Source organism: Chrysoperla carnea, chromosome 3 (genome assembly GCF_905475395.1).
Source record: "Chrysoperla carnea chromosome 3, inChrCarn1.1, whole genome shotgun sequence".
In the NCBI taxonomy this organism is placed as follows: domain Eukaryota; kingdom Metazoa; phylum Arthropoda; class Insecta; order Neuroptera; family Chrysopidae; genus Chrysoperla; species Chrysoperla carnea.
In genome coordinates, this window is record NC_058339.1 from 10,469,993 (window position 1) to 10,487,007 (window position 17,015).

General features: G+C 33.8%; 1 protein-coding gene across 1 annotated transcript; it reads right to left on the bottom strand.

The window, feature by feature from the left end:
- Nucleotides 1-220: 220 nt before the first annotated feature.
- LOC123295843 lies at nucleotides 221-11,932 on the bottom strand. The gene is made up of 3 exons (XM_044877305.1): nucleotides 8,902-11,932; nucleotides 8,220-8,494; nucleotides 221-226 (listed from the first exon to the last, which is right to left on the bottom strand). Exons 1-3 carry the CDS (start codon nucleotides 11,930-11,932, stop codon nucleotides 221-223), a joined length of 3,312 nt encoding a protein of 1,103 aa, XP_044733240.1.
- Nucleotides 11,933-17,015: the final 5,083 nt, after the last annotated feature.

Sequence of the window (17,015 nt, forward strand, 5' to 3'; positions counted from 1 at the left end):
AATGAAAAAGATTGCCTTGCACCCACCTTTCTTCTAGCTGCGTTTGTTAAAAATATCATTTTTCTTTGAAATTATGTCATGTGAGCCGTGGTAAATTTTCAAACATATTTCAACAGCGTGTGCATTTAGCTTTTAATTACTTATATTTAAAATTTTAACGATTTATTAAGATTTCGTTTGCGTGGCCCAACTACTTAATGCCTGATTTTTTGAGACGTACTTAAGCCTAATTGCATAAGAAAGATACTAATTATTATTGTTATTTAAAAGAATGACGATCTTTTTTTCGAGACGCACAATTATTACGAAACACATATTATACATACAAACGATAAATGAATGACAGTTTAGAGATACGAAACGAGATAAATGAATGCATGATAAGATGACAAACACTAGATAGATGTACATACTAGCAGATGAATGTTGTTTATGTTTGTTATGTAACATTGTACTACGCTGCGCGTACATCAGTTATTTGATGACTTTATTATGATCGTCATCATCATAAACATAACAAATGAAACCTTATTTTACTCATTATATACAGGGTGTTTTGTGACTCGATGGCACTTGTTTAAGAACATATTCTTTTTAACTCCCGAACCAAAAAAAAGGAGTGTTATAAGTTTGACCGCTAATTGTGTGTGTCTCTCTGTGGCATCGTAACGCCTACACAGATGAACCGATTTTAAATGCGAGCTTAGGGTTCCGTACCCGAAAAAAATGGGTGGTTATGACATATAAATTCCAATGGAAATGAATGGTCAAATCTATCTAGCTCAATTCATTTCGAAAAGTGAAATGGTATAATAATTAGGTAATTCAAATTATAATTCAAAAGAACAAGGTCAACTCAAATATTAACTGATAATAAGATACATTGTATAGAGTAAATAAAATTGGTATATACCTCTGTTTGTGGAAATTTCCGTTTTATATCGCAAAATTCTTTAGAGCAACAACAAAATATTATTCCAGAATTTGAAAATTAAAATAAAGTAAGTATTTTGAGACCACATTGGGATAAATTATTTCAAAGAAGTTGTTCACAATAATATAACTATATATACTATAACGTGTTTTCTTTAAATTAGTACAAATTATTACGTTCATATAAAATACACCGTGTAGCAATAAAATTTTGTATTCTATGAACGTAGATCAATTTTCATAAACTGTTACAAGTGCCTTTAGCTACACATTATGAACAATTCACTAACTAAACTGTACGAAAATGGTTGTCTTTATTTATTCCTTTAAGATGTTTTGTATTTATTTAAACCTTTATAATATTTTCTATTAAAATTGGACATAATGTAATAGGGCTTTTCATTTACAAAATGATTCTTTTTTGTTTCGAACTGTTTTTAATCAAGTAAAGACATATCTTATATCTTCTATCCTTCTCAAAAAGCGCTGCTTGAAAAAGATAAAATATATTTAACTTTCTTAGGTGTAATAGTTTTTTGACAACTGTCCGAAACAAAAGTAAATCGATGAAAAGGTCTATTAATTTGTTCATATTTTTATTGCTTGGCAACACATTCAGCGATTGATTTTTAAATTATAGATAATTGATAAGTGACCTGAAGGCGTGGCTTAAAAAATGGCTACGTATTGTGTACAAGCAAGCATTTGACAGTTTGTTTACCTTTATTTTTTAATTAATCTAAATGAAATTTTTAATTAATTCCGATCAAATTCAGGTCAGAAGAATTTTAGAAAAGCTGAGAAAATTATTGCAGCTAGTTTTTTTTTATATTATGTGGTAAAAATAATGAAAATAGTGATGTTGTGAGTTTCTCAGCACTGTATTTGCAGAGTGTTAATTTAGAAGATCGACCACATGGAATAAATGGATCAGTGACAAAAAATGGAATAACTTACCAGTTTTGTTCATGAAAAGCGGGTTTAGGTGAAAAATGCAAGCATGTCGCGTTTTTGAGCTATTTTTTCGAAGCTTATTACTTTACCGAATCTTATTACCTTTTTTTGTCATAATATATTAAAAAATGATTTTTTTTTAGAATAGCCACGTTTTTTTCTTGTACTGCCTTGAAAAGTTCCAAGATGGTGAAAAAATAAAAAAATAAAAAAAAATTAATACTATGAACAAGTGCAATTAGGAATGGCTGTGATAATAATAAAAAGAACAACATTCATGATATATTCGTCCTTTAAAAAGCAAGTTGTATTAAATGTTGATTTGATAATGTATTTGGAAAAAATAATACAAGAAAGGCAATTATTCTATTTATTCCTTAAAACTGCACATTAAAACTAGTTTGATATTAAGCCACCAGATGTAGTGACCAAAGTAGTCCGTTATCAATACTTCACTTTTATTATTTAAATTTTGAATTATATAATGTAGTGGAGTCAATGAGTGTTTTTACTTGGAAGTCCTCAGGAACAGCTCCGATTTTGATGATTTTTTTTTCAGAACGATTCTTTTTGTATATTATTTAAAATCAGAAACATTTCAGATGGGGGAAATAATCTGGAGGGGGAATAGCCAATGTCGTGACTGATATATCGACTTCCTGCCTAAATCGCTAATGATAGAAGTTTGAAATTTCGAGAAATTATTGATTTTAAACTGTAAATGTCACATAAAAAAGGATTTTTCGAAATTCATCCCCTAAAAGGGTGAAATAGGGGATGACAGTTTGTATGAAAATATATAAAAACCGTCATTTTTGAGTTCATTTCTTAACCGATTTTAAAAATTCTTTCACCTATATAATGCTACATTATCAGCAAGTAAAATGGGCTATATTTTATTTTCAAAAAATTAAGGTTCCGTACCAAAAGTTAAAATCAATTAAATACTGAAACCGACATTTTTGAGTTCACTACGTTACCGATTTTAAAAATTTTTTCACCTATAGAATGCTATATTATCAACAAGTGACATGGCCGAATATTCTTTTCAAAATTATTCGGGATTCGCACTAAAAGTCATGGTCAGGACAATCCATTAAATAGTGAACATAAGGGAACTTAAGAGAATTGAAGACTATAACGTGGATAACTACTAGTTATTTATATTGTTTAAACAATATTTTTGCAACTTATATAAAAAAATTCATTCTTGCGTGATTTTTTTCCACGCACACCAAAAATTGATTTTATCTTTTAATGCGGAACCCTAACTTTTTTGAAAATAAAATACAACATATGTTATTTGCTGATAATGTAGCATTCTATAGGTGAAAGAATTTTTAAAATCGGTAACGTAGTGAACTCAAAAATGTCGGTTTCAGTATTTAATTGATTTTAACTTTTGGTACGGAACCTTAATTTTTTTGAAAATAAAATATAGCCCATTTTACTTGCTGATAATGTAGCATTATATAGGTGAAAGAATTTTTAAAATCGGTTAAGAAATGAACTCAAAAATGACGGTTTTTATATATTTTCATACAAACTTTCATCCCCTATTTCACCCTTGTAGGGGATGAATTTCGAAAAATCCTTTTTTATGTGACATTTACAGTATAAAATCAATAATTTCTCGAAATTTCAAACTTCTATCATTAGCGATTTAGGCTGGGAGTCGATATATCAGTCACGACATTGGCTATTCCCCCTCCAGATTATTTCCCCCGTCTGAAATGTTTCTGATTTTAAATAATATACAAAAAGAATCGTTCTTAAAAAAAAATCATCAAAATCGGAGCTGTTCCTGAGGACTTCCTAAGAAAGCCTGTTTTATGTATTCATTGACTCCACTAATGAGATCAGATTTATGTGAAAAATGTTTGAAAAATAAGTTGAATAAAATTAACCTGTTTAAGATAAAAATAGTAAAATCAATAAAAAAATTTACAAATGGGACAAAAATACAATATATCTTCTCTAACTATAAGTGATGATGATAATAATAGACAAGCTAAATGATGCTTATAAATATTAATAACAATATACAAACCATAAAAGCATTTTCATTAACTATATAATTATATATATAATATGTATATTATGCCCATTTTATATAATATTAACTATATACAATCTTTTGTACCTATATAATATACAGGACGTTCTGTTATAGATAGCAGAAAATATACATATACAGAGTGATTGAAATAAGTGTTAGAACAGAAGGGAGTTATCCTTCGCACTTAAATATCATAAAATATTCTTAGAAAGATGTTTCCGAAAAAATTCCTTCGGAATACAGCCGTTATATTTTTATCCGAAATATTTGTGAGATGTTTATATGTCCATTGTATTATTCTATCTTACGTTTTAGATAGTGTTCTTCTATCTCTAACAATTTACCAATTGTGCACGAAATTTTTAACCGCTGTAATCATGAAAGAAGCGGCCCTTTTCGGGCCGCCAATATAACCATTTTTAATGTTTTATTGTCAAGAATTAACTCCTTTAGAGGTGGACACTTACTTTAAATCATCCTGTACACACATACGTGTATATATTGATGTGTGGTACCTATTTATATTTATAAATATATACAGTATGTCAAACAAAAAGTGATAGATAAGATTAGAAAAAGACGATAACCAAAAACGGGAATATCCCTAAATATTTAAGAAACAGACGAATCTATCTTTCAATCTTTACAGATTTTTTACGAGCAAAAATGAAATAGAGACAACAGCAGACTTTTTGGGGTAACAATATGGTCAAAATCAGTTTGACTCAATTTTTTTTCTCACAATACTTGGCAAGACTACGACTAGTCCGTGGTCCAAGGCCATGTTTCATTCTTGAGAAACCGTTACGACGAACTCAAAAATGACGGATTCACTTTTTAATGGATTTTTACATTTGGTTTGGAACCCATATTACTTGCTGATCATGTAGAATTTTATAGGTGAAGGCATTTTTAAATCGGTTAAATAAAGAATTCAAAAATGAAGAATTGTATACATTTTCATACAAATTTTCATCCCCTATTTTATCTTTTTGGGGATTAATTTCGAAAAATCCTTTCTTCAGTGGCACCTATAGAACAAAATCAATATCTTGTCGAAACTTCAAACATCTATCATAAGCCATTTAGCGCTGGGCGTCGATATATTAGTCGCGACATTGCCTATTACCCCTGTAGATTATTTCCCCCCTCTGAAATGTTTCTGATTTTAAATAATATAAAAAACGAATCATTTTGAAAAAAATCATCATAATTGGAGCTGTTATGGAGGTCTCCATAAGAATGGCTATTTTATGAGTCCTTATCTGAATATGTTATCAGATTTTAAATTTTCCTCGGATCAATCTTCGAACTAGAAATAGAATTTAGTGGGCTTACTGTATACAGCATGTATATACACACATAGAGATGTGTTTAACAATTTGGTCGGTCCAGTTATTACTAATGAGATAGGGTATTTTAAACACGTTTTCCCGCCCAATGTTGTGTTTTAGCATTTTAATCAAATTTGTTAAAATATTACATATACACAATATATACGTATATTATATATGTAAGTTTGTGTGTGGGTTATGTGGTAGAAAACTGAAATAAATAGGTACATGCATGGAGGAAAAAGTACCCCCAGGATGAGAGGGAGTATTCCATGGGACCGAATGAGCATATGCAACAAACCACTAATGAGCTAAATTAGTTAATGTGGCTTATTGCAGGTATAGACAAAATCAATCGTTGATTATTACCAGTGCATATCAAACAAATTTTAATTATGAGAAAGTTTTAATCATTGTATTACTAATATATTTCGATAAATTTATATTTATAAATAATAAAACAATCAAAAATTAATTCTTGATTGCGTTAATTATTTGTATTTATTTTAAACCGTACCATACTTTAAAGCTCAAAATTTAGAAAGGCAATGTGTAGATTCTTTAAAAACATATTATCTCATAAATCAATTAGTTAATATTTAGATAATTCGGAACAATTCTCCTCATTGATACGATCACTGATCAAAATTTTCGGACTTTTTTCTGTTTTTTGGCACAACTTTTTTTGCTTGTATCGCCCTCCGGTCGCCATTTGTGCTAGTTTTCGACAATATTTTCTAGAAAACTTTTTTCATAAGATTCACTAATTGAAACTTTCTGAAAATTTCTATATTTCTCTCCATCTTTTATATTTTTGGAGAAAATTTATACCAAAGTTTTGCCCTAGTTTGGCCCCTTACGAGAAAACAATTGTTGGGTACGAAAATCAAATTAGGAAAATTAGCTGGTGCTTACCTTATTATTATTCCTTGGAAAACATAACTTTATTTAAATTATTATATTGGCGCGATATCGTCCATAAAAACACATAAAAATTTTATATAACACGTATATTGTTTAAACTGGTTTTTAACTCAACGATCAAAACGTATATTGATTAAACTGGCTTTTAACACACCACAATGATCAATAATGTATATTGATTAAACTGGCTTTTAACACACCACAATGATCAATAATGTATATTGATTAAAGGTGTGTCTAGATCACGCACATAATTTGCGCATTGTGCGTTTGTGTAGGCACCAGTGAAAAGGGAATGGTTTAGGGATCCGTACCATAAGGAAGGTCCATACATTACCCCCCACCAAAATGAACATTTTTCAACTGCAATGGATTGCACCTTTAACCATTTAGACAATTGTGAAATCGGCGATTGGCAAACCATATTTAAAAATTACAAATACAAATAAAGATGCTATAGCGATAGCATTTGGCACTTTTACAAAACTCGAAATTAAAATTAAAATAAAGCACGGGACAACATTTAACAGGAAACGGGACACAGGAAACACTAAGTGGACTGTATAAGGTTACGGAAGGACAGGGAGTATCAACAATTTACGAACGGGTCGGGTGAGATGGCCGGAACTAGTTCGCAATTTAACGATGCGAACTACTCCATCTTTCGCCGGCAACAGGGCAGTAATTCTTGCCAATGGTCATTTGATCGGGGGCTGGTTTTCGACCATGATAACCACGACATCACCCACTTTTACATTCTCAACGTGATCCCACCACTTTTGTCGTTGAATTAAAGTGTGCAGATATTCACGGGACCACCGTTTCCAGAAATGTTGGGACACTTGACGCAATAGTTCCCACCTTGGGATACGATTGGAGGGTACATTGGTAATGTCTGGTTCAGGGCGAGACAATAACGGGGCTCCGATCAAAAAATGACCAGGAGTTAGGCAAGAAATATCGTCAATGGGACAAGAGGCAGAAATACCCAACGGACGTGAGTTCAGGATGGCCTCGATGCGCGCAAGAAGGGTACACAATTCTTCGTATAGCAAGGCTCTATCAGATAAGAGACGTTTTAAGTGGTGTTTAACCGACTTTACCCCGACTTCCCACAAACCACCGGCTGACGGGTTGGCTGGAGCGTTAAAAATCCACTCGATTTCCCGTCCCAAAAGGTAATCCGAAAAAATCTTACTATTTTCTCTGACAAATTGAAAAGTTTCTTCCAGAACTCGAGACGCACCTACAAAGTTCGTACCTTGATCAGAAAACATAGTTTTGGGCAAACCTCTTCTCGCAATAAAACGATCTAGAGCGGCAAGAAAACAGTCGGTAGAGAGAGATGATAATAGCTCAAGGTGAATAGCTTTCGTTGAGAAGCACACAAAAAGGGCAAAATAACACTTATTAATTGGACTATTTCGTCGAGATCCATCTTTTATGGGATATGGTCCGGCTAGATCTACCCCAGTATGAACAAAGGGTCGACCTTGAACGAAACGTGACGCAGGCAAACTGGACATAAATGGTTGCTTAGGCTTGGCAATAAAACGGACACAACGAGTACATTTGAAAATGATTTTACGAACCAGTTCACGCACCCGAGGGATATAATACGATTGTTGGATAAGACACTGGACAATTTTATTACCACCATGTAGGCTGGTAATATGAAAATGTTCCACAATGAGCTTAGAAAGATGACATTTGGCAGGTAAGATAAAGGGATGGCGAGCATCATATGACACTGGAGCTTCAGCTAAACGACCCCCCACTCTGAGGAGATCATTATCGAGAAAAGGTGTTAAAGAGGGAAACGATTTAGATCGAACTCCTTGACGGACAGAATCTATTTCGTGTGGCAAATAAAAATGTTGAGTGATTTTTATTAATACTATTTCGGCGTTTCGAAGCTCGGCGACAGATAAACACTGGAAATTACGTTGTTCCTTGGGAAGCGAAGTGTTTCTCCTAAATCTCAACATCCATGCTATAACTCGCTTGGCTCTAACAAGAGATGAGAAACGTTCTAGAAGAAGAACAACACCATCATCTCCACCTGTAACATGGCCTATCAATGATGGGTCAACCTCTTTTAGGTCGGGCAGGTCAGGAACCGAGGCTACTTCTTGGCTTGGCCATAAAGAAAAATCTTCGCGCAAAAAATCGGGACCTGACCACCACAACTTATGGTTTACAAGCTGACTTGGCATACAGCCACGACTGGCAATATCGGCAGGGTTATCAGCTGTTGGAACATGGAACCATTGAGATGGTAAAGTCCAATCTAAAATGTTAACAACACGATTAGCAACGAAAACCTTGAGTAGATGAGCAGGGGTTCGTAGCCATGACAAAACTACCATTGAATCTGTAAATAGGTAAAGCTTTTCTATATGAAGACGAACGCGGAGTGGCAATAAAGATTCTATAATCTTAGCAAGCATGCAGCTGGCATTTAACTCAAGGCGGGGAATAGTGACTGGTTTTACTGGAGCGACTTTAGTTTTAGCACGGATCAAGCTAATCAACACGCGTTGATCCGAACAAACGACTCGCAAATAGACAGCAGCAGCCATTGCAGAGCTAGAGGCATCAGAAAACCCTACAAGCTCAGGTGGATGAATGTAAGTGTCGAGAATATCACGTGGAATTTGATGGTTTGAAGGCAAGGCATTTCTTTGGCAAACTGACTCCATTGATCAATCATACGAGACGGTAAAGGATCATCCCAGTCGATTCCTTGTAGCCAGATTTTTTGCATCAATATCTTCATCCAGATAACTACAGGTCCCAAAAATCCTGGTAAATCATAGGTACGGGCAATTTGTGATAAAACTTGGCGTTTAGTGGTGCAATTAGGGATGGTTTCAATTCGATAGCAAAATACATCATCCTCAGATATCCATTGAATTCCAAGAACTTGAATAGTTTCAATGTCACCAAATTTGTGAGGCTTTTCCTTATATTCGTGAGGTAGGTCACTTAGAACGGCGGCATGAGAGCTTGCCCATTTTCTTAACTCAAACCCAGCCGTCGATAACAAAGCAGATAAGTCGGCACGTAGCTGACGGGCTTCAGCAATGGAGGAAGCTCCGGTACACACATCATCGATATACATGTCAGTTTCTAGAACTTTAGCAGCAGTCGGATATTTAAATCCTTCGTCTTGAATTAATTGTTTCATCACACGGAGGGCATGGTAAGGCGAGCTAGTAATGCCAAAACAAACACGGGTTATTTCATACTGTTGTACAGGTTGAGAGGGATCGAAACGCCACAATATCTGCTGAAACTTACTATCTCTTGCATCCAATTTGATGGCTCTATACATTTGTTTTACATCTCCTGTGATAGCAACTCGGTGCAAGCGGAAATTCAAAATAATATCGTTAATACTGTTTTGAAGCTTAGGACCGGCTAATAAAGTCTCATTTAAAGAAGGGAAGGTGGCATTGGTTTTCTCAGCAGGGTTAAATACAACTCTAACTTTAGTTGTGGAGCTATCTTTCGTAACTCCATGATGGGTCAAAACATAAGACGAGTTCTTCTCGGCAAGTACCATGTGACCAGAACTGAGGTAATCTTGAAGATTTGCATGGTACAAATCTTTAAACGTAGGCTGTTTTTCTAAACGTTTTTCTAGTTTAGTTAGACGATTTAGTGCAGAGACACGGTTATCACCTAGCTCCGGAGCTTCACCATTACGAAATGGCAATCGTACAATATAAGCTCCATCGGAATCACGGCGATGAGTTTTGACAAAGTGTTCCTCACATTTAACATCTTCTGGGTTCAACGGAGTTTTGACAGGCAATTCTTCAACTTCCCAAAACTTCTGTAACTGGTACGAAAGGTCTGTGTCGGAGTGCATTATCCAATATGATTGATACTCATTCGATGACATCGATGGACATTCACCCATAACAAGTGTTCCGAACATGGATGGAACCAGAGAGGGATGACCTGGAACTACAGGTTCCGAAGTCAGAAGGTTGGCGTAATGTTGTGCTCCGATGAGCATCTCAACCGAAGCAGGGCTATAAAACTGAGGATCGGCAAGTTGTAGCTGAGAAAGTTTATTGACAATATTTTGTACAACTGGGACGGCAGGAATTTTAGTTGCTATGGTTGGTAACACAGCCGCTTCAACGGTGATAGAGAACGGACTATGTTTTGAGTTGACAGTACAAACAACAGTACCTTTGGCTGGTTGGGGTTTCCCGGATCCTATACCCGAGATGCGAATGTTAGACGCTGTCATTGGTAAAGTAAGGCGATCCCTTAGTGATTGGGAAATAATATTGATCATACTTCCTGGATCGATTAAAACTCGGACATCATGATGATGACCAAATACATCAGGAATACTAACTATAGCAGTTCCCAATAGGATTTGCTTATGCTGATGTACAGACGGCGAAGGCATAATATTACCTGACAGTGCAACGGTAGGCTCACTGGCAGATGATATAGGAGGAATATTGGCTTTACTATCATTATGAAGCATGGTATGATGGGCTTTGGAACCACAATGTCTGCATGAAAATTTAGAAGAACATGTCGATCGAGCGTGTGGTCCAAAACAGGAAAAGCATAAAAGTTTTTTACGTAAAACTTCATAGCGTTGCGAAATAGTCATATTACCAAACTGATTGCATTCTATGACTCGGTGAGATTTAGCACAACATGGACAGGTGTGGTTCAAATCTGCAGGCTTGGAAGAGGTTGATTGCACACTAGGCTTCAGCGGAGGAGAAGCATGAGCAACCATGGCTCTTTTAACTGGAACTTTCATAGAACCCATCGGCTTAGGGTAATTTGTCTTTGCTGACGAAGAGTTAATTACCTCACATGTAGCAATACGCCCTTCTACAAATTTACGGATATCGGCATAAGTTGGTACAGTAGGATCGTTAGCTCTTGTATCCTCAAAAGCTTGACGTGTTTGAGGATCAAGCAGCCTAAGAGCCATGAACGAAATAAGAAAATCCGAAACACTAGTTAAAGCAAGGTTGTTTAAAGCTTCCACTTGAACATTAAAATCTTCTAAAAAACCTTTAAGTTGACTTTCTTGCGTAAAAGGTTTCACAGAAAATAGCTTCTGACACACATTAGATGCAATAACTCTTTTGTTTGTGAATCTAGTGACTAAAGTTTTGTAGGCAGTTTCATAGGAATTTTCCGCAAATGGTAGACCTTGTATGGCAGTCAGAGCAGTGCCGGAGACGGAAGAACGTAGATAGCTATACTTTTCAATTGTTGAGAGATGGCCTTGATTATGAATCAATGTATCAAATAATGATTTAAATGAATCAAACTTTTCATAAGTCCCATCAAATGTCGGCAGAGTGATATGAGGCAATTTTGGTTTGATTGTTGGGGCGGAAGGAGTTGAAACGGTTTGTGGTTCAGGCCAAGAAGCCTCCGCAGCTCTAACAGCATAGAACAAATTGTCAAATGCCTGTGAGGATGCTAAAACGTCTGATATTCGATGTTCTACAGCTGCTAAGGCGTTTGTTTCTAATATTTTATTCTGAACGGCATCGAATTCGGAATATGCTTTGTCCAACGTTTTACATCTTGCTTTAAATTGCCTGCATGTGTTTAAATCATTCAAACGTGGAATTAAATCGAACGCTTGTTGTATACTTTGAAAATATCGTTCCCGCCTGGCAATTAAAACCTGGAGATCGGAAGCCGCTTTTTCCTGACTAGTAGGCATTTTGATGGTAAAAAGGGAAAAAAAAACAAAACAATTTGGAAAACAAAGTTTAAACAAGAATAATTTAATCAAACCACCTATTTATCAAAAATCGTTTGTATTTTGTTCTTGTTTCAAATAAATTTAAAATTAAATTTCAAATAAAATATTCAATTTCAATTTCAAATTAAATAATGGTAATTAATGGCAACCAAACAATTAAGTAAATGTTCACTCTGGCATGGCAATAATGTATCCCAGGGAATAACAATAAAATGGGAACGGGATCCGGCTCGAAGGACCAAATAATGTTGGGTACGAAAATCAAATTAGGAAAATTAGCTGGTGCTTACCTTATTATTATTCCTTGGAAAACATAACTTTATTTAAATTATTATATTGGCGCGATATCGTCCATAAAAACACATAAAAATTTTATATAACACGTATATTGTTTAAACTGGTTTTTAACTCAACGATCAAAACGTATATTGATTAAACTGGCTTTTAACACACCACAATGATCAATAATGTATATTGATTAAACTGGCTTTTAACACACCACAATGATCAATAATGTATATTGATTAAAGGTGTGTCTAGATCACGCACATAATTTGCGCATTGTGCGTTTGTGTAGGCACCAGTGAAAAGGGAATGGTTTAGGGATCCGTACCATAAGGAAGGTCCATACAACAATGATGTTTACGAAAAATTGTTTGAAATAAAAGTTGTTTATTTTATTATAAGGGACATTTTTTTCTTTGAAACTTTTGTTCTCTCTCTAACGGTTTACAAGATGGGCTCTAAGGACCTCGACCTATGATGTTCATTTAGGAAACTCGATCTCGCTTTTAACGTCTTGAGCAAGCTATGAAAACTTCAGCTTAATATCTCCTTTCGTTTCCGAGTTATCGTGTTCACAGACGAACGGACGGCTGGACAACCAAAAATGGACTAATTAGGTGATTTTATTGAACACCTATTTCAAAATTTTGTTCGTAACATCATTTTTTTTAAGCGTTACAAGCTTAGGACTAAACTTAGTATACCTTGATATATATTACATATATACATGGTATTCAAATTCGAAGACTTAAATAACCTAAAAATTACACTCTGTGTCTAGAGCTCGTAACGCCGAACTGGCTAAGGCGCTTGGCATGAATCGAGACATCTCTTTAATTGAGAAGTTTGTTATTACTATGGTTACTCCTTGAAATAAAACTCATGCACAGAGCCAATACTACATAGCATGACTGTCTAATATACACATAGAGTACCTCTGTACTTCTTTATATACCATGTGTGTTTGTACCATCTAGGCATATACATATCTGTAGTATGACAGAATACATCCGTTTAGTAATGCACCTAAGCGAGAGGTATTATAGCCAGATCCTCTGTTGTATGCATGCAGAGAGTGGGAGTTTTGTTGCATACAAATACAGTAGAACCTCGATAACTTAAACCTCGGTAACATAAAAACCTCTGTTACTTCAAAAAATACTATGTTCCCTTCCCATCAGAGCCCAAAACCTCTATAACTTAAAATACGCAACCTCTATAACTTAAATAAATAATCTCTGTATAGGCCCTCAGTAACTACATAGAAACATGTACATACCTCTATATTAACTAGGGTACATAGAAACATGTACATACCTCTATATTAACCTTTACCTAACATAGACCCTTGATAACTTAAAACCTCTATAACTTAAAATATTTTGTGTTTCCCTTGGACTTTAACTTATCGAGGTTCTACTGTATTATTAATTGACTAAAAAACTCCCACTCTCCAAGCGTTTTCCAACTAATGTTCAATACATGTACATAATACCTCTCGCTTAGATGCATTACTAAACGGATGTATTCTGTCATACTACAGATATGTATATGCCTAGATGGTACAAACACACATGGTATATGTTTTGTATATACACATATAGATATTCTAAGTTGGTATACAAGACAGTAAATCTGTAGATTTTACGTATATGTATACACAAGCCTTATATTTGATAGGGTTCTTTTTTATGAGGTATAAAAAAATCCACTTGACCTCGACCTCTTTGGATACTCCCAATATATGTATTTGTTGTATTAAAATACTTAAATTTTTTTCATTCTTTTCTATACGTTGTTATTATTGGAACGTCATTCTGTTACTCATTTTAACAACAAAAACATGAAAATATATAAAAATATAAAATTGGTATCCACTCTTGCTTTTTACGTGTATACTTTTTATTTGGTTACGATCAAGTGTATTGTACTCGAATATTCATAAAAATTATCTAGACTACACAATAATTATTGTATACTTATTTGAGTGTTACTTACTTTTTCTAATTTATGAAATCTTTCGCATATTTTGATTTAATATGGAAATGATTCCCTTAGTTTCTCATTTGGAGCAGTAGTTTTTTGTATTAGGGTTGAGATAACACCAGTTTAACTTATTTAAAGTGAATAAATCAATCAATCAATCAGTACCTGTTTTCCCGTGGGGATATAGGGCTGCCACAAACTACATCCATCATACACGGTTCTGAGCATTCTACTTGATTTCACCTCAGCTCTTGTTCCTTGTTGACCAACCTTTTACAGGTTGTCTTCAGTCTTGTTCTTTTCCGGTTTTCTTGAGGAGTCCACTCGAGTGCTCGGTGACTGATGATGTAGTTTGGCCTTCTTAGCGTATGGCCAATCCAACCGAACTGTTCTTGATAGTCTAATTTACAAGACTTTGACTTGTTATTCTCAGTCATTCTTCAATAGTTATTCTGTGAGGCCAATGAATTTTCAAAATCTTTCGAAGATATTTGTAGATAAAAACCTGCAACTTACTTGTTATACTCTTTGTTACTTTCTATGTTTGGAAATAATATAACAGTACAGACTTTTCTAATTTATATGGCCGCCAAACAGGAGGTGCGAGTTGTACAAATATTCTTTTGATTTCCTTATTCTGATTGCGACATCTTCGTCTGTCTTTCATCCAATGCCTATTATTAATGCCTAAATATTAAAATTGGTCTATTTGTATTTTGTTGTTCACTTCTAATGGTTGCTTGTTTCTGGAATATATTTTCATGTCTTTTTTTTTTTTAATTTATTTTAAGGCCTACACTAATCCCATAGGTATGGAGATCCTCTGTAAAATCTATATCCTCGAGTCTCTCTACCAATCCCCATTGTAGACCTTTTGGTTTATTTGTGACCCATTTCGTTACGTTATCCAGGACGAAGAAGAGAACCGTTGACAGTAAACATCTTTGTCTGACACCAACTCCATCTTCAAATGAGTCTGAGAGTTTCCTTTCACGAATTACTTGGCTTCTGTAGTCTCTATAAATTTCTTTGATTAGATTCTTTGTAATCTTCTATGGTGAATATATACCACTTTTTTAATGTAAAAGCCAAATTGTACAAACTCAAGTCATGCCGTGGAAGCTCAATTTAAAACGATTCACTTTCCATTTTTACTTACCCAACCACACCGCCAATCGAAAACTTCTTAAACTGATTTATGAAAATAATATATGACAGAAGTTTTACAACAATTTTTCTAAAATTTAAATAAGATAGATATAATTTCTATATTTACCTATTGATACTCAAAGATACTTATTTTGTTTTTATTTTTATTTTTTTATTTAACTTGTTGGATTTTCAAATGTAACTTATTTCTTTTGCAACAATAGGGAAGTAAGTCATTGTATTGTAATATAAAAATATATGAAATACATAAATATATACTTTTGTAAGTCTATATATACCTTTATGAACATAATATACATGTACCTAAATATTGTATGAGTATATATATAGGACAACTGAAAAAAACTTGAAATGTTTGAATAGACTATTTATGAGAATTGTGAAACTTATTTTTCTTAACTTTTTTTTTATGAAAAGTCGAGTACAACCTGAAAACGTCAATATATGTTTATTTTTATATCAAAGATATATAAAAAATATGCAGTTTTATTATGAAACAGTATGTGATTTTCTATAAATAGGACAATTTCTAATTTTAAACATTTCTTTATAATTTTAAACTTTTCATATAATGACGTGGTAAATCCAAGGGGAGTATTTTTTTTATAATTTTGAAATACAATAGCCTATAGTCAAGTTGCTTCTTTTGAACAATATTTCAATAAAACATTTTTGCAGATGCTTGAATCCTTAGGTTAAACTCGATCTTACTACAATTACCGCTAAAACACAATTATTGTAATTTTTGGATTCGAAGAATTCCTGCTTCGTGCAAAGATCACTTTCCTATTGATCTTTTTTTTCGCTGAAAACGATGTCCATTATGATAAAGCTGGAGGATTCTAGTTCGGGGAAAGGGAAAAGTAGGTGTTAAATGATTACTTTCCTTTCAGGAATCGTCTTCTGTGATTTTCAACTCTTGAAAGTTTAATACTACTCCGATTGTGACGCATAAAATATTTTTCTCTCTTGATAAAGTCTCTTTTTTTCCTTAATTTCCTTAAGATTATTGCCGAACCTCTTGTATGGAATACAGCTGGAATTTCTTTCAACATATGCCGTTGGACTGATTCATTTTTTGTAAATATTGCCTTTAATTAAATTACTAATGACGTAAGAAAAATGGGAAAGTTCGAGGACCAATTGACCAAAATTGTTGCAAATTTGCGAAAATCTAGCTCCTATCAGGGCAAACATCGGATAACAAGGATCCTTCATACAGCTTTTTAAAAATCTGATATAACAGGTTTGGCTATATAAAAATATTTGATCAGAAGCACTCTATAATCATCAAGTTTGTTGATAGGAAGATTTTAGGATATAAAAAATATTATGACTGCTCGTAAATTTGAAGACCACAATTTCTAGTCAAACTATCTTTTGTTTGCGTCCGGTCCCGTAAAAATCGGAATTGTAGTGTGAAATTCCGACCTCAAATGCCCTTATTTCCTCAACCATACACTTCCTCAAACATACAAATTACGTCTTCAATTGAACCTTACCAAAAAGCAGAGTGAATCACGTCTCTTGGTAAAAAAAAACTTCAAAATACAAAATAAAATAAAATAAAATTTAAAAATCAAAGTAGAATTGAAATCGA

What these genes read in the sequence shown, in the direction of transcription:
- LOC123295843 (XM_044877305.1), bottom strand. Translation starts at nt 11,932, where the DNA reads ATGCCTACTAGTCAGGAAAAAGCGGCTTCCGATCTCCAGGTTTTAATT. An exon ending in TCGTATGATTGATCAATGGA is followed by an intron (nt 8,495 to 8,901) that starts GTCAGTTTGCCA and finishes TTAACATTTTAG; the next exon opens with ATTGGACTTTACCATCTCAA.